This window comes from Trichechus manatus, unplaced genomic scaffold (assembly GCF_000243295.1).
Source record: "Trichechus manatus latirostris isolate Lorelei unplaced genomic scaffold, TriManLat1.0 scaffold00009, whole genome shotgun sequence".
Classification (NCBI taxonomy): Eukaryota; Metazoa; Chordata; class Mammalia; order Sirenia; family Trichechidae; genus Trichechus; species Trichechus manatus.
The window spans coordinates 18,276,632-18,304,309 of NW_004443945.1; the positions used below are offsets into that span (position 1 = coordinate 18,276,632).

General features: G+C 37.2%; 1 protein-coding gene across 1 annotated transcript in view; it reads left to right on the forward strand.

Annotated features, from left to right (window-relative positions):
• Nucleotides 1-17,770, forward strand: part of RGS22 (regulator of G protein signaling 22) — a 155,862-nt gene extending 138,092 nt beyond the window's left edge. Inside the window, exons 20-24 of the mRNA XM_023726043.1 lie at nucleotides 3,799-3,978; nucleotides 7,577-7,729; nucleotides 15,549-15,647; nucleotides 17,239-17,329; nucleotides 17,447-17,770. Coding sequence (XP_023581811.1) covers nucleotides 3,799-3,978; nucleotides 7,577-7,729; nucleotides 15,549-15,647; nucleotides 17,239-17,329; nucleotides 17,447-17,622 — 699 coding nt within the window. The 3' untranslated portion in view covers nucleotides 17,623-17,770. The remainder of the gene's footprint in view (nucleotides 1-3,798; nucleotides 3,979-7,576; nucleotides 7,730-15,548; nucleotides 15,648-17,238; nucleotides 17,330-17,446) is intronic.
• Nucleotides 17,771-27,678: the final 9,908 nt, after the last annotated feature.

A 27,678-nucleotide genomic window follows, 5' to 3' on the forward strand; every position in this document is an offset into this window, starting at 1 on the left:
ACCTGAAGTACAATAAAAAATAAAAAAAAAAAGTTGATAAATTAAAAAAAAAATTTATACACGAATTGTTTTGTGATATTGGTTGTAATCCCTGCAATGTGTAAGCACTCTTCCCCTTTCTCTTTATACCCCGGATTCCCTGTGTCCATTCGTCCAGTTTTCCTGTCCCTTCCTGCCTTCTTGTCTTTACTTTTGGGCAGGTGTTGCCCATTTGGTCTCATATACTTGATTGAACTAAGCAGGTTCCTCACTTGTGTTATTGGACGTCAGATTCTTACCTGTAACTTTATGGACAAGATTTGTATAAGATATCCCAATTTTGCTATCGTCTTCATACCAATATATATTGAGGTATTTATTGTTTTGTGTCTAGATATATCTATTATTTTACAGTGAAGAGTAAGAGTGAGCCCTGAAATGATAGTGTTAGGTTTTCAAGGTAGTCTCATATATTATAATCTGATCAGAACCTTTCTCAAAAGAGCTTTAACTGTTTCTGCATATCATTCATCTATAAATGTACTATACACATTTTTTCCTGAAGATATCCATATTTGGTACTTTAATCAAGATTTCTTTACAGGAATTCCTCGCAACCATATTTACAGCAATAGTAATCAAAGATAGTGTATTATAGATAAGTCAAGCAACAGAGATGAGAAAGTCTTTTCTGTTAGAAGGAATGGCCAGATTCTTAACAAAATAAGTAAAAGAATAAGTGGTTAGGTGCAAAGGCAATTTGTTTTCAGATTTAAGTGTTTAGTGTAATTATATATAGAATCTCTGCATTGACGAGGAGGAAAGGACTTCCTAGTTTATGTCATCTAGACTTGAATGCAGGAATGTTGTCTAGAAATCCCTGAGAGTAGCTATCCATTCTCTGCTGAAATACTTCTGGGCGTAGTAGTCTCATTTCCTTGCAAGGCAACCTATTCTATCTCATTAAATGCATTTAATATATTTGCCTATATATATATATGCAATTATTGATTATGGGCAGGCCAAACCATCTTTAAGCTAATATGAACAGGAGTAAGTCTAATCCTGCTAGGACAAACCTCCTGTTTGGTAGCTAGATCAGTAGAAGAAATGAGGTAAACTTTGTAAAATAGGTGTTAAAAAGGAGGATAGACTCATGCAAAGTCACTCCTTGGTTTTGTGACTGTTTCGCCTTCGCAGCTGCCCTTGGTCTTCATTTTAATATCTTTTCTCTAGTATAGCACGAAGGTCACGTAATGCTAGGTAGCTATTAAAAATCGTGCTACTGGAGTTAATTAATTTGTTTATTCAATAAGCATTTATTATCTAATGTGTCAGGCGTTATGCTAAATTATAGGAATAAAAAGGTGAATACAGCACATTGACTTCCCTCAAGGAAGGAAACAGACATGAAAACAAATGTTATGAAACAGTGATCTATGTTGTAACTAGGTATAGTTTTAGCACAGAGGAGGGAATGAAGACGGGAGGGCAGTAGGCCAGGAGGTCTCACAAGAAGTAGTGATACTTGAATTGGGTCTGGATGGAGCTTGCCAGTTGGCATGCGTTCCACCTTAACTAACACTTGTATGCTAACTCTTATTGAGTATTTACTGTCTACCAGATATTATTCTATTGCTTTTCATGTAGTAACTAATTTATTATTCATAATTATTATCAGTGGTCACAAGGTCAGGACTGTTATTCTCATTGTTTGACAGATGAAGAAGCTAAGGCACAGAAAAGTTAAGAAACTCAACATCACACAGCTAATTAAGTGGTAGAGCTGGAATTTGAACCAGCACATTCTATATCTAAAGCCCATGCCCTTGACCATTAAACTATACTGCCTCCCAGTAATGATTATGATAATGTGCAAAGAGATAGCTACAATGCTCCTAATTAAGCATTATTCTAAATTGTGAAAAATTGGAAAGAACCCAGGTGTTTAACAATAGGACATTGGTTACTAAATTATGATACATCTGTACAACAGAATACCCTGTAAACCAAGAAAACCCATTGCCGTCGAGTCAATTCCAAATCACTCTAACCATTACAAATTATGCTGTAGGAGAGTAATAGATAGTAAAAGATACTCATTGATTTTTAAAAACTCAGCTACTAGAAAACAGTATGATTTTATTTAAAATGTGTGTATTTTGTGGGGTGGGGCATAGAAAAAAGAATGGAATGGTATATTCATTCAACAGATATTTATTGAGCACCTGCTAGGCTAGGCTAAATTCTGAGGATATAACCATGATCAAGACAGATGTTGCTCTTAGAGCTTACAGTCTCATAGGAGAAACAGACAAGTGATAGAAAAGGCAGTTATAATGAGCGTGATTAGTGCAATGATGGTGAAGGTACAAGACACTAGGGAAGTACTTAAGATGGACATCTCTTCTGGACTAAGAAAATCAGAGAAAGCTTACTAGAGGAAAGTATGTTTAAACTGAGGCCTTGGTAATACGTATTAACTAGGCTAATAGCTACAATAGGGCAGAACAATTAGAGAGAAAAAAAAATCAGTTGTGATTCTGTCTAAACTCTGTCCCTTCACTCTCAAAAGTAAAACTGTATAACTTCACAGACTTTATTTTGTTTCACTAGCCTTATATTCCATACTAAACCAGACCCACCAGATAATTACATATGATAATCCCACTAGCAAAGGTAAAAAAAAAAAAAAAGCATTTTGGTAACATACCAAACATACGTGGTATAAGCAGGAATTTTCTGAGGAGGTGACGTTAAATTGAGTAAAAAATGCTAAATTTATTTGGAACAGTCACAATGTAACATTTATATCAAACATTTTTTCACATGTAACTTATGCCAAACTATATATGAAGTTCTGTAGGACAGCCACTAGAATATTTCTTTCTTTTATAGCACCTATAAGACCACTATTACAATGTCTAGAATACAGTGGTTACTAAATAGATGTTGACTCATTTCTGACATAGAGTTAGAAACTTCCTAATGTGTTTGCTTTCTAGTGACTTAGAGAACAATGTCTCTGACAGGGAAATGCCATAATGCAAGCTAAACTACCTCTTTATTTTAAAAAATGATAGTGCTACATCTGTGACATAAAAACTGGGTCCTTTTAATGTATAATCACTATTTTTAAGTTCTTTGGATATAAAGAGGATAATGTGATGGGGTAACTGGAACAATACAGATACTCAGAGATGCATGAGACACCTGTCACCACCAGCATTCCCGCTTATGCTGCTAACCTATAAGCCTAAATCACCTGTTGGTGGAAGCAGTTCTGGCTGGGAAAGCTCTTCCGTTCACCTCTAAGCTGAGCTAGGTACCTCTTCTTAGTGCTGTCCCAGGATCATATCACTTGTTAATTATCCCAAATTAGGATAACATATTTTCACACTTGCTCCTCCACTAGAGACTTTAAAGGGCAAGAACTGTGTTTTGGGGCTTAGCTCAGTGTCTGACATATTGAAGATGCTCAATATATATTTATTAACTTAGTCAAAGTAGATACTAAAGCTGTTCCTTTGCCTGGGAAAAGAAGGAATCAGAATTAAACAAAACCTGTATTTATGTAAGGTATATGTATCAAAGTTTTAGGTTTCTCAAATCCAAGCACAGAGGAGGGAATGAGTGGAAAAATGGGGTGCTCTTTTCCTCATGGTGTTCTACCCTCTTGAGGGTACATATCCCCAGTACCTTCTTGACTTAAAGTTGAAATGTATACGTTTATTAAAACACATATTGACCCAGTTCTATAAAGTGCTCTAAGTGATGCATCAGTCATGTATCATTCTATCTTTCTTCCTCTTTATTCAGGACTTGTGCCATTCTCATTGTGATGGGTCCATCATCCAGAAGAAGATCACAACTATAATCAACTGCTTTATTAATTCCAATATTCCACCGTCTTTACAAATTGACATTCCAATTGAGCAAGCCCAGAAGATTATTGAGCACAGGAAGGAGTTAGGACCATATGTATTTAGAGAGGCACAGGTAAGAGATAAGGGGACGTGGCTTAAAATATTTTTAAATAGATTGACAATCTAGATATTCTTTTAAACCTTGTGCATTATTCATATTTGGCAAGGTTCCAGTCCTCCTGATTCTGGGGTTTATTCTATTAAATTTTTTTCACATTTGCCACCAAAGTATAAGAAACAAGTGACTATTTTGGTGATTATAAGGTACAGTAAATAACATTATTTAAATACTGTACTTTGACTTTCCATAGTTAATCATTTTTGTTTCGAACTTATAAGACGCCACGTAATTCTTCCTTTTTCACCATTCATAACTCCTTTTAAAATGTCTGCTAACACAAAAATATGTAAAATATGTGTGTCCCGAGATCTGTGTATTTTTGAAGATTGAAATATTCACATAGCTCATAAAATAAGTGAGAGGAGATTTTAAGTACTGGACCAACAAAAAGCACACAAGCTCATGAAAGGAAAGCATGCCTGTTAACCCGCTCAAGTTACTTCTTTTTAAGATAAATAATAGAAAACAGTGACTTGGTGAACATAATTTATTTGAGTTTGGAAAAGCCTTGTAGTGATGTTGTTCCTAAAAAATGATTAAGAAAAATAAATTATAATAGGAGTAGTAGGGAAGACCATGTCATGAATTAAGTGATATGAAACAGATTTAGAGTATGATTGCCCTTGAGCATGGAAAAAGGCCATTATTCCTTAACATTCATTTGGGAGCCAGCTGTGTTCTAAGTCCTCTAAGGGACTGAAAGTGGACTCACTGTCCAAATTATATATTAAAATAGGCAAAAATAGAGTAGAATGGCTGAGGGTGTTCTAGAAAGAAATAGAGAAACCACGGTACCAGAATTGTAGCGCGTGTAAATGAAAAGATCTCAGCGATCCCATAGCCTAGCCTAGTCCTCCTGATAACCAGGCCAGAGCTTGTTCATATATATTAAAGACCTTGAGTCTGACTGCGAATGTCTGGAGCCACTCCAGCACTGATTTGTGCATTGGTTCATTCTGGCACACTCTCCAGGGATTGCAGTCAATGAGCTTTATTGGAGTCCTCTAGCCTATGACTTCTTCCTGATTTCCTAAACCTGAGTGCTAGACATAACTTAAATATGGACTTTGGAGCATCTGAGAATAAGAGAATCTTTATTTAGGGGCCTCGCCCCACCAAATCTGTTATTCCTCCTGTGTTTCCTATCTTAGAGAATGACATCACCTCCTACCCAGGTGTACAAGCTGGAGATTTGGTTGCCGTCTCCGTGTCTTCCTTTTCTTTCATTTCCTTATACCCATATCTAATCAATCTCTAAAACTTATCCATTTTTCTCCTTGTTATCTGTCATTCTGTCCACTTCCCCCAACTTTACACTACTACCACAGTTCAGATTGGCAACGTTTCTCACATTGATTCCCCAAACCCTGTTTCTAAGCTCTCTCCAAAACATTCACTCTGCTGCGTACAGAGTAATATTTTTCAATATGTGTATCTGATCATGTCACTTCCCTGATTAAAATATTTTGATTTATTCCCGTTGCTCTCAGAATGAAGTCTATATTCCTACATATCACTCTAACCGTCTATTTTACTATCCCCTGCCATCTATATGCAGCCTTACTGAAATATTTGTACTTCTGTAAATAGACCTTACTCTCTTCCCTCCTGAACTTTTTGCAGTATTATCCTCTCTCCCTTGTGCTTCTATAATATCCTGTATTTGTCCCTGTCATAACACTTAATCACTCTAAATGGGAAGTGACTGCTCTCATGTCTGACTATTCTATTAGATTGTAAGCTCTTTGAGGACAGGAAATGTTTCTGAGTTACCTTTGTGGCCTAATGCCTGACACAGAGTAGGCATCAGTAGATATTTTTGAACACAGGAATGAGTGATGTAAGAAGAGATCTATCATGACAGGAAGGAGTAAGATCAAATTGGAAATGAGGGCAAAGTGGAGTGGAAGGACTGAATAGTGAATAAAAAACCCCTGCCTCTTTTAGCATTGTTGTCAGTGTAGCTCCACCTTAACCATCACTCTCCCTCCCAACAGCTTGAAAGGTTTTACCCTACAGGGTAAAATTTACTATGCAACTTACTATACAAATTTTGACCAGCTCTTTTTACTCATATTAAAACCATTGCTCATCTGCTGGCAGTGTGCAAAGTAGCTCTATATTTATTGAAACACTTCGTTATTCACAACTTGGTTATTTTTTAAGGTTCTGGAGGTATGGGTAGTTTTCATGAACAAAAGGTATATTATTAATCTAAAATCTCAATTTTACTTTTTAGGAATAGAGCAGTTTTATGTCTTTCGTTGAAAAACTGTGTCCTAATTGAGTGGCTTTTACTGCAAGGATTTCTAGATGGTAATATTTCAGGGATGATTCAGATTTGGGAGAACAAAGAAATAGATAGAGTCATTTGGTATATAGAGAAGGAGGAGTATTTAAGGTTAAGAAGTTCGTAGTAAAAATTATCATGATCTCTTAACACTGGAACAGGGCATTTTACTTAATTAAAAGAATGGGAGATCAATATAAATGAAAAAAAAATTTAGGCCTGCGTTTCATCAAATAAAATATCTCTAGCTTTTAAACTTCGTAGCTCCAAGAGGCTATAGAATTCATTGATAAAGCTATATTTTAAAAGGAGTAAGTAATTTTAGAATTACTAATAACATTCATGTACTGGAAAAGAGGGATGATGAAATCTGCCAATTCAGGGATCTGTTTATTACTGCAGCATTTATTTTAAAAAATTCTTCTTTTCCCCCATGAGTTGACTTGGAGTCTAATGGAATGGCTCATTTTTCTCTAGGGCATTAGGTAAAGGCCATTCCTAGCAGTAAGATATTCAACTTGTTGATCTGATGTGGCAAGTCCTACCTTCATGGAAGTATGCCTCTGGAACTAATGGAGAAACTTTGCATGGGAATTTGAGCAAGGATTCTTATCTCTATAAATATCACAATTAATCACTTAATATAGAGTGTCCTCATAGAAAGCATTTGTCCAGGATACCGTTCTGCTTTTTAAATGTAACTTTTCTTGCTCTCACATAAAAGAGAGATTATATCATTTAAAAGTTACTCAAGATTTATTCTTAGATCTGCAGCTTTGTTTAAGAGCTTTTCCAGAGGCAAAATGGTATTTCCTTTCTCTAAAAGAAAGAAAAAGGTGGGGGGCGGGGAGGGTAGAGTTTCCCCTTGATGAATTGAATATTTGGAATACTTGCATGAAACAGCAGAGTGTGTGGCAGATCAGCTAGTATATGTTTTAAAAGAAAACATAAATTTCTTATTTAAAAAGACCTAATGGATTCTTTATTAATTCAATCAATTGGTTAGGGAAACAAAGAATAAAGTGACTTTTTAGTGTGTGTGTGTGTGTTTTAAAGAAAGACTTCTCATTGGTAATAAAAAACATTGATGATAAGCATGTGCTGAGCTAAACTATACCAAGATGTCTGGAGACAATAAGTTGGAGGAAACATGCTGTATATTAAAGACAGAATAGTTAATCCATTATTATGGTGAACTAGAGTTTAAATTGGTACATTTGTATAAAATTGTAATCTGAGGCATACTTTGTTTTTATACAGATGACAATTTTTGGGGTTCTGTTTAAATTTTGGCCTCAGTTTTGTGAGTTTAGGAAGAACTTAACTGATGAAAAAATTATGAGTGTTTTAGAGAGAAGACAAGAATATAAGAAAAAGAAATTTGCAGTTGTGGAAGACGAAAAATTAATAAAGGTGAGACAAGACTCATTTTGGGTTTAATCAGACTTTCAAAAGGTATGTGATATATGTGAATTCGTAAAAGAACCTGGGCTGGGGTAAATACGGAGAAGAGTTATAGAATACAGATTTTAGTGGTTTTTGAGCCTTCAGGTCAGAGGTTTCAGACTTGTTTTTGAATTCCTCCAAAATTCATTTCAAATGTCATCTCTTTTCTGTGAAGTCTTCCTTGACTCCCCTAGGCAGTGTGAGCAGCTCCCTTCTGTGTGCCTTTACAGCAGTAGTAATCCTACCTCTTAGAACGCGCTTTATATTGTCCTGTGATTAATGTTCGGCATCTGTCGTTCTCACTGGACTGAGATCCTCAAGGACAGAATCTGTCCTACTCATCTGTTTCTCATAAGCACCTACACTGGTGTCCAGCATGTAGTACATGCTCAGTTGTTAATCATTGTTCATTGAATAAATGAGGGAGTAAATGAATGAATAAATATTGTGTACTGAGAGGTGGTATTTTCAATATTAAAATTACAGAATGATACATTGACTGTGAAAGTTGTAAATGTTGTTGTTGTTAGGTGCTGTCTAGACAGTTCCGACTCATAGAGACGCTGTGTACAGCAGAACGAAATACAGCCAGGTCCTGCGCCATCCTCATGATTGTTGTTATGCTTGAGCCCATTGTTGCAGCCACTGTGTAAATATGAGTCGTGAATTGGCCAGCCTGCCTATTTGTCTGTTAGTCTGTCCATTTGTCTGTCCATTCATCTATCTCTTTATATTTGTTTGTTTGGTTTGAATTGAGGAGTAATTTCTCTCCAGAAATATATTTCATTTTATTTATAAGATTATGAATATTCTGTTTTTTAAAAGAAAATTAAAGATACCAAAAAATACAAAAGTAGTATATGGAACACTCATATTTGCACAGGTCAAAATAAACACTGTTAACATTTTGCCTCATTTGTTTTTTTTTTCCCCCTTAAGAAATAAAATGCTGGAAATTGAGTAAAATCTCTTTTAATCCCTGGCCTGAGTCCTATTACTCTCTGCTTTCTCCAAGGGCAACCATTAAGTTTGAGATACATTCTTCTAGCACTTTTTAAAAATAGTTTTTTATATAGTACATGCATTCATAAACATTACAGGACTTACATACAATGAATAAACATTCAACTTACATAAATAGTACCATTTGTTAAATATGTCTTTATACGTCTTTTTATATTCAACAATATGTTTTTTAATGCAACCCACACTGATATACTTAAATCTGTTGTTGTTGTTAGGTGCTGTTGAGTCAGTTCCAACACAGCAACCCCATGTACAACAGAACGAAACACTGCCTGGTCCTGTGCCATCCTCACAATCGTTGCTGTGTTTGAGCCCATTGTTGCAGCCATGGTGTCAGTCCATCTCTTTAAGGGTCTTCCTCTTTTTTGCTGATCCTCTACCAAGCATGATGTCCTTTCCCCGGGGCTGGTCCCTCCTAATAACGTTTGTCCAATGTATGTGAGACAAAATCTCATCATTCTTGCTTCCAAGGAGCACTCTGGCTGTACTTCTTCCAAGACAGACCTGTTCGTTCTTTTGGCAGTCCATGGTATATTCAATATTCTTCACCAACGCCACAATTCAGGGGCGTCAGTTCTTCAGTATTCCTTATTCATTGTCCAGCTTTTGCATGTGTATGAGGCAATTGAAAATATCATGGCTTGGGTCAGGCACACCTTAGTCCTCAAAGGACTATCTTTGCTTTTCAACACTTTAAAGAGGTCTTTTGCAGCAGATATGGCCAATGCAATATGTTGTCTAATTTCTTGACTGCTGCTTCCATGGGGGTTGATTGTGGATTCAAGTAAAATGAAATCCTTGACAACTTCAGTATTTTTTCCCTTTATCATGATGTCGCTTATTGGTCCAGTTGTGAGGATTTTTGTTTCCTTTATGTTGAGCTGTAATCCATACTGAAGGTTGTAGTCTTTGATCTTCATCAATAAGTGCTTCATGTCCTCTTCGCTTTCAGCAAGTAAGGTTGTGTCATCTGCATATTGCAATTTGTTAATGAGTCTTCCTCCAATCCTGATGCCGCATTCCTCTTCATATAGTGTAGCTTCTCAGATTATTTACTCAGCATACAGATTGCATAAGTATGGTGAAAGGATACAACCCTGACGCACACCTTTCCTGATTTTAAACCACGCAGTATCCCCTTGTTCTGTTTGAACAACTGCCTCATGGTCTACATACAGGTTCTGCGTGAACACAATTAAGTGTTCTGAAATTCCCATTCTTCGCAATATTATCTATAATTTGTTATGATCCACACAGTCAAATGCCTTTGCATAGTCAATAAAACACAGGTAAATATCTTTCTGGGTATTCTCTGCTTTCAACCAAGATCCATCTAATACCAGCAATGATGCCCCTGCCTGGTTCCACATCCTGTTCTGAATCTGGCTTGAATGTCTAGCAGTTCCCTGTTTATGTACTGCTGCAACTGTTTTTGAATTATCCTTGGCAAAATTTTACTTGCATGTGATATTAATGATATTGTTCGATAATTTCCTCATTCTGTTGGGTCATCTTTCTTTGGAGTGGGCAAATGGATCTCTTCCAGTTGGTTGGCCAGGTAGCTGTCTTCCAAATTTCTTGGCGTAGACAAGTGGGCACTTCCAGTGCTGCATCTATTTGTTGAAACATCACAGTTGGTATTCTGTGAATTTCTGGAGCCTTCTTTTTTTGCCTGTGCCTTCAGTGCAGCTTGGAATTCTTCCTTCAGTACCATTGGTTCTTGATCATATGCTACGTCCTGAAATGACTGAATGTCAACCAGTTCGTTTTGGTACAGTGACTCTGTATTCCTTCTATCTTCTTTTGATGCTTCCTGCGTCATTCAATATTTTGCCCATAGAATCCTTCAAAATTGCAACTTGAGGCTTGAATTTTTTCTTCATTTCTTTCAGCTTGAGAAATGCCAAGGATGTTCTTCCTTTTTGGTTTTCTAACTCCAGGTCTTTGCAATTTCATTATAATGCTTTACTTTGTCTTCTTTAGCCACCCTTTGAAATCTTCTGTACATCTCTTTTACTTCATCATTTCTTCCATTTGCTTTAGCAGCTGTGTTTTCAAGAGCAAGTTTCAAAGTCTCTTCTGACATCGATTTTGGTCTTTTCTTTCTTTTCTGTCTTTTTAATGACCTTTTGCTTTTCTTTGTGTATGATGTCCTTGATGTCATCCCATGACTCATCTGGTCTTTGGTCACTGGTGTTCAGTGAGATGGTCTTGGAATTCAGGTGGGATATACTCAAGGTCGTATTTTGGTTTTCGTGGACTTGTTTTAATGTTCTTCAGCTTCAACTTAAACTTGCATACGAGCTAATTGATGGTCTGTTCCGAGGTCAGTCCCTGGCCTTGTTCTGACTGATGATATTGAGCTTTTCCATCGTCTCTTTCCACAGATGGAGTCAATTTGATTCCTGTGTTTTCCATCTGGTGAGGTCCAAGTGTATAGTCACCATTTATGTTGTTGGAAAAAGGTATTTACAATGAAGAAGTCATTTGTCTTGCAAAATTCTATCATGCATTCTCTGGCATCGTTTCTATCACCAAGGCATATTTTCCAACTACAGATCCGTCTTCTTTGTTTCTGACTTTCACATTCCAATCACCAGTAATTATCAGTGCATCTTGATTGAATGTTTGATCTATTTCAGACTGCAGAAGTTGGTAAAAATATTCAATTTCTTCATCTTTAGCGTTAGTAGTTGGTGTGTAAATTTGAATAATAGTTGTGTTAACTGGTCTTCCTTGTGGGCTTGTGGATATTATCACTGACAGCGTTGGGCTTCAGGACAGATCTTGAAATATTCTTTTTGACGATGAATGTGATGCCATTCCTCTTCAATTTGTCATTTCCAGCATAGTAAACCATATGATTGTCTGATTCAAAATGGCCAACACCAGTCCATTTCAGCTCACTAATGCCTAGGATTTCGGTCTTTATGTGTTCCATTTCATTTTTGATGACTTCCAGTTTTCTTAGACTCATGCTTCGTACATTCCACATTTCCATTATTAATGGATGTTTGCAACTATTTCTTCTCATTTTGAGTTGTCCCACCATGCATCTGTTAGTTTATCATACTGTGGTGGCTTGCGTGTTGCTGTGATGCTGGAAGCCATGCCACCGGTATTTCAAATGCCAACAGGGTCACCTATGATGGACAGGATTCAGTGTAGCTTCCAGACTATGACAGACTAGGAAGAAGGAACTGGCAGTCTACTTCTGTTAAAAAATTGGCCAATGAAAACCTTTGAATAGCAGTGGAACATTGATACGGTGCCGGAAGATGAGCCCTTCAGGTTGGAAAGCATGAAAATACGACTGAGGAAGAGCTGCCTCCTCAAATTAGAGTCTACCTTTAAGACATAGATGGAGTAAAGCCATTGGGACCTTCATTTGCTTATGTGGCATGATGCAAAATGAGAAATACATAGATCTACTTTATTCAATTTAATTGCTACATACTATTCCATCATGTGAATGAATATACTATTGTTATTTAATTATTTTCCTAGTCAGATATTTGTTTTCTAATTTCCATCTTTACAAACAGCACTGCAGACAACATTTTTGTATATTTCTGCATATTCACATGTATGAAAAAAATTGGAATTACCGGGTAATAGGATATGTGCAGTTTCAGTTTTACTAGGTGCTACCATTTTGTTCTCCCTGTAAATGCATCAGTTTACATTCTTACAAACAGTAAGAGAATACTACTTTTCCTCATTTGCTAGTCCCTATTTTGTACGTTCAGACTTTGAAATTTTTGCCTGTCTGATGATGACGAATAATGTTTCATTGTGCTAATGCACTTATTTTGCATTTTTCCAGTTTTTAGCGAGGTGGAACAACTTTAGCGTGTTTACTATCTGAGTTCCCTGTTGTGGTAGTTGACTGTTGAGTTTCTTTGCCCATTTTGGGGTGAGAGATATTTGCCTTTTTTATTATTCATTCCTAGAAGTTATTTATGAAATCTGGTTGCTAATTCCTTTGTTTGTTATAAACGTTCTAAAGATTTTCTCAGAATTCATTGCTGGCTTTTTTGCCTTTACACCAGCAATGTATGAAAGTTGAAGTTTCTCCACATCCTTGGCATTTGATATTGTGGCATTTTGTTGTTTTTTAGTTTGCATTTCCCTAATGACTAATAATGTTAAGCATCTTTTTACAGGCTTATTTGCCATTCTTATGTCTTCTTCAGTGAAGTGTTTGCTCAAATCTTTTGCCTGATTTTTTTTTAACCAGGTTGTTTATGTTCTTGTTTTTGACTTTTAATATCCTTTACATATTCTGGAAACATGTGATTTATCAGAAACGTATTTTGCAAATAATTTCTCCCAGGTTGTGGCTTGATATTTTATCTTCTTAACAGTGTATTTTGAAGATCAAAAGTTACTTTGGCATTGTGCAATTTAGTATTTTTTTTCTTTTATGGTTTGCGTTGTTTAAGTGCTATCTAAACTATCTTTGCCTAGTCCAAAGTGACAGATTTTCTCTAGAGCTTTATAGTTTTAGCTCTTACATTTAAGTCGATGATCCATTTTAAGTTAATTTTTGTATATGATGTGACATAAGGGTCTAAATTCATGTTTTTTGCATATGGATATCCAGTTGTTTCAGTATCATTAAAAGGACCCATCCTCACTCTATTGAATTACCTTGGCACCTTTATCAAACATCATCTGACCATACATAAGTACACATGAATGTGGTAAACTATAAGAGGAACAATAAACACACAAAATTCAGTATAGTGGTTATCTTTGTGGGTGGGCTGGAGATAAAGAATGGGATTGGGGAGTCGCACAAAGGTACATCCAAGATATCAGTAATATTTTATTTCTTAAGGTTTGGTGGCGTTATTTATATATTATGTGCTATAGACATTTTTGTATGTGTTTAATATTTAATAACGTTTTTTACATGAATGATGCTACAGACTAAATAGATCAGATTTTCAGAGCTTATCTTTGGTTAATAGTTTGTATCATCTGGAGGTTGAGGGTATTTCCAGTGTAGAATAGGAATCAAAGAGGACATAGGAGCTGGAAAATAAAGGTGTCTGCAAAAGCTTGCTTCTCAAGTCAATTTTTCACAATGTGGATTCATATATTTTGTTGATGTATTTAAACATATTCGTATTCATTAAGTAATTAAACACATTATTAGATTTAAATATAAATTATTTTTGGCTTATTCACTTAAAATTTTTTCCCACAATTATTTCCCTTCCAATAGTTTAGGTGATAAATAATTAATTTAATATTACCAAATCTGATTTTCCCCTCAAACCAACTATACATCTAGGCCAATATAAAAATGTAATCAGACAAGGAACAGAGTTTATTAAATGAAAATCCTCATATCTGCCTTCTCCAGCCCCTTGAGGCAAGTCCATATCCAAATGAGCTGTGAAAATGTGATCTGAATTTGTAGAGTCAGGAAGGCTCTTTCTAGAGATATTTGAAGGATTGATTTAGGAGGAAAAATGACTGTTGTTTACTTCATGTCTACTTGGAGTTCTTCTCTGATTCCATCTGTGGCCTGTGAATAACTTCACTAGGCACAGCTGATTTAAAAAAAAAAAAAAAAAATCCACCTCACATGAGTTTGCTGCACTTTTTACTAACATGGTTTCAGTAACCTCTCAACAGAGCTTACCATCCTAAACCTTTTCTTCTTTCTTTCACCAGACTTATGGAGCCTTCACTACATATAGTTCCTATGCTAGGTGCTAGGAATCTGAATATAATTTACATATATTTAAGGGTAGATAGATACGCAGACATTTAACTGCAAGTGATATAAACAAAAAACTTTGAGATCACAGAAAAGGAATAATTAATTTTTCTAGGGGGAGAAGGGAGGGACTTCATAGAAAATGTAAATCTGAGTTAATCTTAAAAAGTAAAAATGTGGCAAATGGTTCTCAATAGATATTTATTGAATAAATGAATATAAAAGTGAGGAGAATATAAAGAAAATCTCTTACTCTATCCCAAGCTCTGAGGAAGAATGCCACAACTTTCTAGGTGTGGTTTTAACTATTTTCTCATTGCTTAGCTATATGTTAAATATATTGTCTGGAACAAAATTTGGGACATAGATGATGTGATGAGAGTAGAATCTTAAATTGCAACTTCCCCAGAAAATCCAAGATAAGTGCTTATATTATTTACATAGTACTTAGATTATGGAAATACAAATGTCCTTAATTGATCTCATTGTTCATGTCTGTTCAACTGGTAACTACTAACAGGGTTAGGTAGAAATATTGACAGTTGAAAAGCAACCATTTTGTAGGATGAATAATCCCGAAGGAAAAAGAAGAACACTACTTTTGAATGCTCTTTTATTGTATTCAGTGAACATATTGGTATCACTTATTAGTAACTACAGGTTTCACACAAGGCATTTTTTAACATGGAAAATGGAAAGTAAGGAAGACTAATATGGTAGAATATTCATTTTCCCTAATGAGAAGTCTGGATGGATGCTCATGAGAATATTTATAGTGGTTTTCCTTGGATGTGAGAATTTAGGGGTGATTTTTACATTCTACTTCATAATTTATTATTTTTAATATCTTAATAGAAAAGAAAATGAAAGATCAAAATAGAAGACTGTATCACATTATTGGTATTGACTTGTTGAGACCTCAGGTGTGGGGCTTACAAAATATTATATGAGGTTATGATTCCTTAATTATAAGTCTATATTAATATTTCATTATCCCTTTTGTGGAATAATTTAATTTAATGACAGGATGGAGGCAAACAATATGGAGGTATTTCAGGGACTGTCTCCAAAACAGCTGCTTTGATCAGTGAATCACTTTTAGGCTTGCAAGCATACGGCCGACAGGTAAGCAGGAAAGATATAACAGATATCACTTCCTCTACAGAGCATTGGATGGTAGACAGCAACTCAGTCATTTTACAGTAGTAGAGGTGTGTTTGTTTTAAAATGAGGCTAAAATTATAATACTAGGAGAGACTGGAAAAAAGAGAACAATTTCATTGAGTCTTCAGAGAACATTAAAATTTCAGCTGATCTGCACAATATCAAAGGAAATGATTTCTTGCTACACTTGAAGAAGATTTAAGTTTTAGAAGTTGAAATGACTATCTTTTTGGAAAAGAGAAAATAAGAAGAATGCCAAATGCTTAGTCTCAACTTCTTAATTCTTTGAAGTGGTCATAAAATTTGTCAGTATGTGACCATCAACTAATACATTTACAGCTTTTATCTTTACATTTATAACTAGCACATTAATGTAACTTCTGTGAAATTTCGTAAGTTCAGTTTATGTCCATTTTTGATAACTTATATTGAAGTTGTTTGCACTTAGGATAATACTAACTCAAGAAACAATCTTTTTTGGTATATAGGAATGTCAAATAAGTTCAGATACCTAGATAAGACAGACTATGAAACTATTATTTATACAAGACAAATATCCAATATTGTGGAACCGTGCATTGAAACAGACGTATCTAAAAATATGTGGCCTAATGATACTATTTGGAAGTACATTCACTAGTAAATGGCTAACATTTAATTTCAGAAACACAGTGTAAAAATAAAGGGAGACATCTAGAACTAGAAATACCAGGCTTATAATTTTTACTCTGTTACTTATGAGTAAGTATTGCCTTGAAGGCTGAAGAAATCACTTAATCTCTTTGAAGCCTGTTTCCTCATCTGTTAAAAAGGGAGAGAGAAAGAAATGATGATGATGATGATGATATTCTTCTTTATATATCTCAGGATTGTTCTGAGAAACTAAAAACTTTTGGAAACCAAAGGCGTTTTATAAATTGAAATTATTATTATTATTTAAGGTATGGGTGTTGAATTACTCTAGCAATTTGTAAAATAATAATATACTGCCATTTTACAAGTATGGATACTCCATATATGCATTTGTTTCAGATAGATTTTGCACAGTGAAGAGATGTAATCAACCCAGATGCAAAACTATCCCCCCAAACTTGGACCTTTCCCAAGCACCTAAATTAATAATCAAATTGAATATATGAAAGTGACATAATAGTTGTCAAGATAGCCACAAAGCTTTTGTGACGTGAATTCACTGAGAAATAATACATCATCATCCTCACATCCCCTCCCTACAACCAGGGGCCAGGGAATTAAAAAATTTACATCAGGACTATAGAAAAAGTGCTTGTACTTCATCATAAATATTCTTATTTAAATTGAGAAGGGTAGATCAATAATAATTTGGAGTACCCAGTTAAAAGATTAAATGGTTAAGTTCAGTTTGTGAAAATTCATCTAAGTTTACATTTGTGATATGTGCACTTTTCTTTATGTATGTTATACTTCAATAGAAAGTTTAAATGAAGGGGCTGATAGAAGCCATCTATCTAACCTTCCATGTCTTTTATGGGACAAAAATTTCCAGAATTAACTTTGAAAATTGTTTTTGTAGCCCACCTGGTGCTACTCAAAATACATAGAAGCCTTAGAACAAGAGAGAATTCTTCTTAAAATTCAAGAAGAGCTGGAAAAAAAGTTTACAGGTAATTTTTGCTTTTTGCTTATGGGGTTACTTTGTTATCTTCTATCACAGGTTAATTTTAGAAAACTTTACCAGTATTTAATTTACTGTTTTCCTTATTTCTCTTATTTTTATGCAGGCACACCATCTCTTACAAATTTTAAATCTAATACTTCAAGTATGTCTTTGAAAAAAGCCATGCCTTCCCACGCCACCCAGAGTGAGTTTCTGGTGATAGTATATTTCAGTTCTTTCTTATTTTTGGAGCTCTGCCTCTCACCTGATCATCCAGATTTAGTGTGTAGGAAAGGATGAGGACTGACTCTCCCCGCAACTGCTCTGACCCCTACATTAGGAGAATTTCAGTGGGTGTGTGTCTCTGTCCTTGTCTTTCTGTCTCTTGTTCTTTCTCCTCTGCAGAGGAGGAAAGACTAAAATGTACACTTATATAATATTTCTTCCCATTTCCAGAGTGAGAGGACTCATGTGAGTGTTTATACCCTGCAGCTGGGTTGGACAGTCCTACCCATGCCCCTCTAATGCGCACACACACACACACACACACATGCACACATATACTAACAAAAACCTTGCCTCCCTTCTGAATGGCACAGTCTCCTGAGAAGTAAGGCCTCTAGAGAATGATCATTTATTGTTTCTGTTTACTCCTTATCTAGTCTTCCCTCCCACAAAGAACATGTATGGAAAAATCGGCTGTAGTTCAGTTTTCCCAAGCTCAGCCTTTCCAAGTTGAGAATATAAGAAGGAAATGAAAATAAAAGAGAGAACTGCAAATTAAGCCAGTGACTACTACCCTATACAGATACTGATGTGATTATACAATTTTGATTGGATTCTGACTTTAGAGTTTAATAGTGCCTTTACAAAGTAGGATAGTAGTATAAATGTGGAATAATTGTAACTCAGTGACACAATACTTGAAGAGTCCAGTAAAAGTCCACTTTCTCTTTTATCTTGCACCTTAACATTTTGGTTTCTCAGAATCCTTAGTTCTCTGGTTCTTGGGAGGATTCTATGAGCAGGCCTTAATGTTGTTAGCCTGCTTACCTTTTTTGTCTTCTGCTTTACCCTAGCCACTGAACCCATCTGCAAGTTCCCCACTCCTTAGAACAACCTTATAGCACCCCCAGCATTTACAGTTTGCTGGCACATTTGTTAACGTTTTTGATCCTCAGCAACTCCATGTAAGTTGTTTTGGATTTACATTTTCTGCAGCTGTTTATGTTTTCATCTCCCCTCCCCCCCTTTTTTTTTAACAGGAATTCTTTAAGGCAAATTTAACTGACATAAGAAGCTCAAGTGATTTGGTCTGCATTAGAGCAAGCTTACCATCTAAATGAAGTTTTGTTTGTTTTACTCCTGTAGTTTTAAAATTAAAACTGTTCTAGACACATGATATACAAGACTATAAAATTTTAAAAACTTATTTAGAATAAAACTACTACTATCTAGGTGAGAAGAAACCAAATGTTTTGCTTACACAATCCTTAAGAAAATATAAGGTCATATTCCTCAAGTAATCATTGAGCAGATATTCCCTGAGCACTTACTGTGTTTGGTTAGCAGATGTATTCATCAGATCATTGGGGGACTAATTTTCCTAGCAATAAATAGAGCCAAGACATAATGGGAAGAGCCCCATCCTATCCCCAATTCTAAAGGATCTAAGTATTAAAGCAGTTCTCACACTTTAGTGTGCATAAGACTCACATGTGACATTTGCTAGCAATGGAGGTTCTTAGGCCCATTCCCTGAGAGTCTGAGCCAGTATTTCTCGGGCAGGGCCCAGGAATCTCCCTCTTTGACAGACACTGCAGGTGATTCTGCTGCAGGTGTTTTGTGAACCACCCTTTGAGAGAAACTGTTAGGGCAGCAAGAAAAGAGCTTCAAAAAATGAAAGCTTCCTTATTAACTGGAGCTATACTTGTGGCAGAGAGAAGCCTCCTCTACTGTATTCTGGAAGGACAGGGGAATGTGTAGGAAGTGATCTGGGAAGATGAACCTTTACCATCTGTGGACCTCATGACTTAGGAGCTCTGAGGACTATGACCTGGCTTAACTCTGTAATCTGACTGAAAGAATTGGACCTCCACTCTCATACAATCCCAGAAAGTATGTTCAGAGTGGAAACTGCCACTCCTAATTCTCCAGAGAGACACTTTAATAGTGCCTCAGCACTATTAAAGGGGGAAACATAATTCCAATATTAGGAGACATACCCCAGAGACTATCTTCTTCCAAGGCAGTGGTTTGTGGACCCTTTTTTTTTTAAAAAAAAAAAAAAACATTGGAACCTTGTAGTCCCCCCTGCTCTCCCTGTTCCTTCATCCTCTATAATGGCCCTGAAGTCTGACACTTTAAAAGTATTTAAGCTTATTCTGTAGTCCATTCTATTCTAGAATAAAACTAAGAAAATAGATATTAACTAGTTTTTATTGTGTTGTGTATATTTTAAATTGGTATTAACTTTTATATTATAATACGTACTTGTTCGAGGAGTCCCTGGATGGTGCAGTTACGCACTTGACTACTAGCTGAAAGACTGGCGATTCGAACCCACCCAGAGGTGGCTGGGAAGACAGAACTTACGATCTGTTTCTGAAAGATCACAGCCTTGAAAACCATTATGGAGCAGTTCTACTCTGCACACATAGGGTCAGCATGAGTAGAAATCGACTCACAAAGGCAACTAACAACAACCACAATCTGCTTGTTCACTTTTGTTTTCTGCACAAAGCATCCCCCAGCATAGGCTAGTCCCAATTTTTGCAACTGGTGGCCATTTCCTTACATTAGTGTACCCAGTAAGTATCTTCTGAGGGGGTTCTATGGATTCTTCTTAACATTTCCCCAGCGGATCTCCTCCTCCCTACCCCCACAATTGGATGCCTGCGTTATTCCAGATCCTCATCACCTCGGATCAGGGTCCTAATTAGTTTCCCTTAATACTGTCTGGCCACCTCCCAACTGTCCTCAGAGCCATTTTTCTAAAATGCAAACTTTATTATGATATTATGTTGCCTAAATCCAATCCTTTTTTTTTTTTTTTTTGATTATTGGTAAGCCTGTAATCAGTAAAAGTTCCTTATATAGCACGACATATGTATAAGGCTGACCTGTTTTTTGATATAAACATTCAGATCAGACATTTGTTCCTATTGAAAAGCCATCTTTGATATGCTTCTGGTACCCTAGTCTGCCCCAAACAGCTACAGAAATCATCACTCCCTTTTCTACCACTGGAGCCCTGGTGGCACAGTGGTTAAGAGCTCGGCTTCTAACTAAAAGGTTGGCAGTTTGAATCTACCAGCTGCTCCTTGGAAACCCTGTGAGGGAGTTCTACTCTGTCCTGTAGTGTTGCTGTGAGTCGAAATCGACTTTTGTCGGCTTTTGTTTTTTTTTTTTCTTTTACCTCTATAGCTTGTTCATAACTCTGTAATAGCACTAATCACAGTGATTGTAATTTTTTTTACATGTCTCTCTCCCCTACTAAAAGTTGTTATTTAACTTTGCATTCCAGCATCTTACATACTAAAACCAAACCTGTTGCTATCAAGTCAATTCCGACTCATAGCGACCCGAAAGCACAGAGTAGAACTGCCCCATAGGGTTTCCAAGGAGCAGCTGGTGGATTCGAACTGCTGACCTTTTGGTTAGCAGCTGAGCTTTTAAATACTGCACTACCAGTGCTCCACTACTTACATAGAACCTAGAAAGTAGATGTTCAATAAATATTTGTTGAACAAATGAAGGTAATATCACTACTGTAAAATCACAGGAAGGTAAAATCTGCATATCTAAGAAAGTGCAATATAATGCTATTCACTAAAATATGCTATTAGTAATTTTTGTAATTATAAATACATACTAATGTGGTAATTTTATGTAAAGTGTATAATCTTTGTTCTATCCACATTAGTTTGCATATCTATGAAAATACACATATGTGTCATCACGACTATCAGAGAAGACTTATGCAAAAACGAATGCTGCTTAAATCCCTCTAGACCCAGCTTTCTCAACCTCGGCACTGTTGACGTTTGTTATGGAGGGCTGTGTTGTGCATTGTAGGATGCTGAGCAGCATCCCTGGCCTCTACCCACCACTTGCCAGTAGCACTTCTCCAGTTATGACAACCCAAAATATCTCCAGACATTGTCAGATCACCTGTATTTGAAAATCACTGTTGTAGATTTTAGAACATTTTTATATTTTATTTTTTGAAATGTCTGATCACAATGGAATCTTTAAGTTCTAGTTTTCTAGCATATCATTAATATGTATATATATCACATCTGTTCGCCTCATAACACTACCAAAAACAAACAAACAAACTGGTTGCCATCGAGTCAATTCCGACTCATAGTGACCCTATAGGACAGAGTAGAACTTCCCCATAGGGTTTCCAAGGAGCGCCTTGTGGATTGGAACTGCCCACCACTACTGGCCACCAGGGTTTCCTGACACTACCAACAGGACCTCCTAATTGATGATGACTCATTTGTTTTGGTGATTATCTATAATACATTCACTTGAATCATCTCTTTCCTTTTACAACATCTTTGGAAACATTAAAGGAGATACTCAGCTGATGTTTATTGAATTAAAAAAAACTTTAAAAAAATTCTCCTTAACATTTAATATAACATATGCTGTATTTTAGGTAATCTTTAAAATGCCCTTAAATCTGACTTGAGTGTGTACAAATGAATAAATAAATAAATTTCAGTTGTGCTATAGTTTTGCATCTGATGTGTTTCTTGATTTTATGAGTTCCCTTAAAGAAAAGAACAGTTGAATTCTGGAAGAGTTCTAGGTTTTAAAATCACACCATTTACTCATATGCTATGTAAATTTACACCCTTCAAAACATAGGAAAATTGAGCTCATACATTGTTTGCTTGCATTATTGTTTTAGGTGAATAGTGTATTTTGAAGTAAATATAATAATGAAGTAATCTAAAAGTAATTTGACCAGTTGGGTCAGATTCAGGTTTGTGTAGATAATTTTTTAAGAAGCAGTTTTAGTATTAAAGACATAAGTTAATTTCTTAAATGTGCATCTTTGTTATGTCAAGTTATTGAAAATTATTACCTCACCTGCAAATAAATGTGTTTTCCTTTTTAAATTGGTATACTGTTTTTTTAATAGACTTTATTTTCAAAACACTTTTAGGCTTACAGAAAAATTGTGCAGAAAGTACAGAGTTCCCATTTACCCCCTCCCACCTGCACATTGTTTGTCCTATTAACATCTTACATGCCTGTACATTTATTACAACTGATGAACCAATATTGATATATTATTATTAACTAAAGTCCATAGTTCACGTTAGGGTTCACACTTTTGTGTTGTATAGTCTTAAGGTTTTGTAATTGTCCCACAGTTCTTGGATATTCAGTTCTGTTTTATTTAGTCTTTTTTTTTTTTAAATCTTTGCTTTTCAGTTTAGGAAGTTTCTATTGACATATCTTCAAGCTCACCAATTCTTTCCTCTGCTGTGTCCCAACTACTAATGAGCCTATCAAAGGCATTCTTCATTTTTGTTATGGTGTTTTTTATTTCTTTCATTTCCTTTTGAGTATTTCTTAGGGTTTCAATTTCTTAGATTACCCATCTGTTCTTGCATGTTGTCCATTTTTTCCATTAAAGCCTTTAGCATGTCTTAGGTTCCTAGGGCTGCCATAACAAAGAACATAAATTAATTTTCTTACAGTTCTGGAGGTTACTATCCAAATCAGGGTCTTGCCCATGTGGATTCATATGGGCACTTTAAGAGAGGAACTATTCTATGCCTCTATCCTAGCTTATGGCGACTGCCAGCAAGCCTTGGTATTCCTTTGCTGCTTAGAGCTGCATCTGCCTCCCTTGTCACATAGTATCTGTCTTTCCTGTGAGTGTGTGACTCTGTCCTCTTTTATAAGAGGCCAATCAGAAAGGATTAGAATTAGGTCCCCCACCCCCCACCCCCCACTGCAGTATGAAGGATCCCTGGTGGTGGAATGATTAAATGCCCTGCTACTAACCAAAACGTTGGCAGTTTGAGCCCACCAGTGGCTCTGCGGGAGAAAAGACCTGACAATTTTCTCCCATAAAAATTTCAGCCTAGGAAACCTATAGGATCGCCATGAATCAGAATCAACAAGACAGCACACAACCACAACAGCAACTCCAGTGTGACTTCATTAATTTAACTGATAACATCTGCAAAGCAAAACCCTATTTCCCCAAACAAGGTCACGTTCGCTGGTGCAGGGGTTAGGATGTCCACTTAATCTTTTTCAGGGACACAGTTCAACCCATAAGAGCATATTACCATCAAAAAAAAAAAAACCCTGTTGCTGTTGAGTCGATTCTGACTCCTAGAGACCCTATTGGACAGAGTAGCACCGCCCCATAGGGTTTCCAAGGAGCGCCTGGTGGATTCAAACTGCCAGCCTTTTGGTTAACAGCCATAACTCTTAACCACTACGCCACCAGAGCTTCCATATTACCATAATTATTTTAAATTCCAAGTCTGATATCTCTACCTTCTCTGCCGTTTCTGAGTCTGGTTCTGATGTTTGTCCTGTCTCTGCAGACTATGTTCTTTGCTTTTTAGTGTGCCTTGTAATATTTTGTTGAAAGCCTGAAATGATGTATTGGGTAAAAGGAACCAGGATTCATTCAGTTATAAAGTTCTGTTGAGGTTGATGTAGTGGTAGGGTGTGTTGAGGGGTGGAGGGTGGTAAACCGTCCTATGATCAGATCTCAGTCTTTTAGTGGGCTGTTGCCCTGGGTTGGGTTGTGACCTTCACAAAGGTTTCTAAGTTTTTTTCTCCCACATTTTAGGTGAAACTAGAAGGCCTGGAGTAGGATATTATTCTTTCTCCAGATGGAAAGCTAGAAAGGGGTTGGAACCTAGCAAACCTCCTCCCCTACGTGGAAGCTAAATGGAGAGTCGATTCTGACTCATAACGACCCTATAGGATAGAGCAGAACTGCCCCATAGAGTTTCCTAGGCTGTAATCTTTAGGAAAGCAGACTGCCACATCTTTCTCCTGCAGAGCAGCTGGTGGGTTCCAACTGCTGACCTTTCAGTAAGCAGCCAAGCTGCTTAACCACTGCACCACCACGGCTCCTTTAAGTGGGGCTAAAAAAAAAAAAAAAAAAAAAACCCGTTGCCCTCAAGTCAGTTCTGACTCATAGTGACCCTATAGGACAGAGTAGAACTGCCCCATAGGGTTTCAAGGAGCAGCTGCTAGATTCCAACTGCCAACCTTCTTGGTTAGCGGCTGAGCTCTAGCTACTGTGCCACAAGGGCTCTGCCTTAATGGGGCTAGAGCTGGGTATTTCACCTCCTCCAAGTCAGTTAGGCACGGTTAGGCTCTAATAAAACCCACGTTGGCTAGACTCTGGTAAAGCAGTTTCTCTTGAGGGCAGGCCATTGTCAAAGAGAACTGAGCACCATTTCACAATGGTTACTTTTCTCCTCTGCCTGTGGGAAGCACATGGGGATTTTTCTCAGAGCTTCACAGTGAAAACCTGGTGGCATCCCTGGAAGTGAAACTCATGAAAGTGTGGGGTCTGCAAGGCTGGGCCTCTAGAGCTTCCTCTCTCAAACTAGTTCATGCTCAGCCTCTAGCAGTTAGCCAATTACCCTTTAAGTATTCCTACAGACACTGGCTTGGCTGAGGCGTGGTGGTGGCAGGGATCTCGCTCCTGGTAAGCAGTGATGCTCTGTATTTGTCTGTCTGACTATCCAGCATTCAGGGCAGCAGTTAGCTCTGTGGCCTCAATTTTCTGATGGATCTAAGAGCTATTTATTGTCAGATTTTCAGCTTCTTCTTATTGTGAGGAGAAAAGAGATTACTTCCAAGCTCTTTATCTGCCCAGCTAAAAACCTGTATACTTGTTTAAAAATTACCTTGCCTTTCTGCTTCAAAAAATATCTCAGTTGGTATAGATCCAATGATTCAGTAGAATTTTGTTCTAGTCCAGGGTCTGTTACTGCCTTTCTGACACTGGGCCATTTATTTAACTCTTTGAGTCTCAGTTTACTTATGTAGAAAGAATGTATGCGTGTACCTTTTTTTTTTTTCTTTTTTTAGCTCTAATTTTATGTGATTCTGTGAGGTTATATAGAGTCCCTGGGAGGGTTGGCAGTTTGAGCTCACCCAAAAGCACTCAGAAGAAAGGCCTAGTGATCTACTTTCAAAAAAGCAGCCATTGGAAACCCTATGGATACACGTGGGGTCGGGATGAGTCGGAGTCAGCTTGACAGCAACTGGTTTTTGACCAGTATTATTAGGAAAATAGTTTTGACCTCATGGATCCTTTAAAAAAGTCACAGAGACTAATAGGTATCTATAGACCACACTTGGAGAACTACTGTAGTATAACAAATTACGGTTCACAAATGAGTCATGGCAGTTTCATATCTGTTCCATCGGCCTGGGAATCCCTTCCCTGTCCCACCTGCCGAATCCCTACCCGTTTTCAAAGGCCCAGTTCAAACATTCTCACCTTAAACTTTCCCTGAGCCTTTCCTTCCCCAGCTAATTTGATTGTTTTCCATTTTGTCTTGCCCTCATACTTTGCACACATCTCTGCTATAACAATTGCCTTTGAGTTGATTCTGACTCATGGCAACCACATATGTGTCAGAGTAGAACTGTGCTCCAGAGTTTTCACTGGCTGATTTTTCAAAAGCAGATCACCAGGCCTTTCTTCCAAGGCACCTCTGCATGTACTAGAACCACCAACCTTTCGGTGAGCAGTTGAGCACATTAACTGTTTTCCCACACAGAGACTATTATCTCTGCTATAAAAAAAAAAAAAAAAACCACTGCCGTCGAGTCAATTCCAACTCATAGTGACCCTATAGGACAGGGTAGAACTGCCCCATAGGGTTTCCAAGGCTGTAAATCTTATGGAAGCAGACTGCCACATCTTTTTCCGTGGAGTGGCTGGTGGGTTCAAACTGCTGACCTTTCAGTTAGCAGCTGTCATGGATTAAATTGTGTCCTCCAAAAATATGTGTCAACTTGGTTAGGCCATGATTCCCAGTATTGTGTGATTGTCCTCCATTTTGTGATTGTAATTTTATGTTAAAGAGGATTAGGGTGGGATTGTAACACCCTTACCCAGGTCCCATCGCTGATCCAATGTAAAAGGAGTTTCCCTGGGGTGTGGCCCTCACCACGTTTACCTCTCAAGAGATGAAAGGGAAGCGAGCAGAGACAGGGGACTTCATACTACCAAGAAAGCTGTGCCAGGAGCAGAGCATGTCCTTTGGACCTGGGGTTCCTGTGCAGAGAAGCTCCTAATCCAGGAGAAGATTGATGAGAAGGCCATCAGAGAGAGAAAGTCTTCCCTTGGAGCTGATGCCCTGAACTTGGACTTTTAGCTTACTTTACTGTGAGGAAATAAACTTCTCTTTGTTAAAGCCATCCACTTGTGGTATTTCTGTTATAGCAGTGCTAGATGACTAAGACAGCAGCCAAGCGCTTTAACCACTGTGACAGCAGGGCTCATCTCTACTATACCAGTTGCCATCAAGTTGATTCCGACTCATAGTGACCCTATAGGACGGAGTAGAACTGCCTCGTAGGGTTTTCAAGGAGCAGCTGATGGATTCGAACTGCTGACCTTTTGGTTAGCAGCCATATCTCTTAACCACTGCGCCACCAAGGTTCCACATCTGCTATAGTATTTATCAGTTCTTGCACTTTTTGTTTACATGTTTTATATGTATCCTTAGCACTTATTAGCAGGGCTTCAAACAGGTTTTTCCCAGTTCAGTCATGGCCGAGGAAGTGAAACCAGAACAGATCCAAATTTTTAAAATTTGAGTCAACCAGAACAATAACCATAACAGGAAAAATTACAGATGGAAGCCCTGCTAGAAACCTAATCTCCCTCTTAGAAAACAAGGGCAGTGTACACGTTGCATAGCAACCAAATTTCTTGGCTGTGGATTTTGAGCAAAGTCGGAAACAGTGGTGCCCTGATCAAAGATGGCGGCTGACGAGGCCGCTTTGAATGTGTGTCAGCTTTCCACAGTCCTGCCAGTAATTCAGTCTCACTCGTTAGCCTCCTGAAAGAGCTTACTACACATCTTCCAGGTCTCTCGTTCCAGGGCTTTGACCCATAATTTTTCCCATTCTGGTTATTGTTCTGGATCACCCAAATTGTAAAAATTTGGGTCTGTTCTGGTTTTGCTTTGTTGGCCATGACCGAACTGGTTCAAACCAGTTCGATGCCCTGCTTATTAGACACTCAATAATTTGATGAGGCTGAAAATTTTGTAATTGTCTACCAGAAAATCATGGCAATGGACAACGGCTATTTCTTCTTACCCTTGTGGA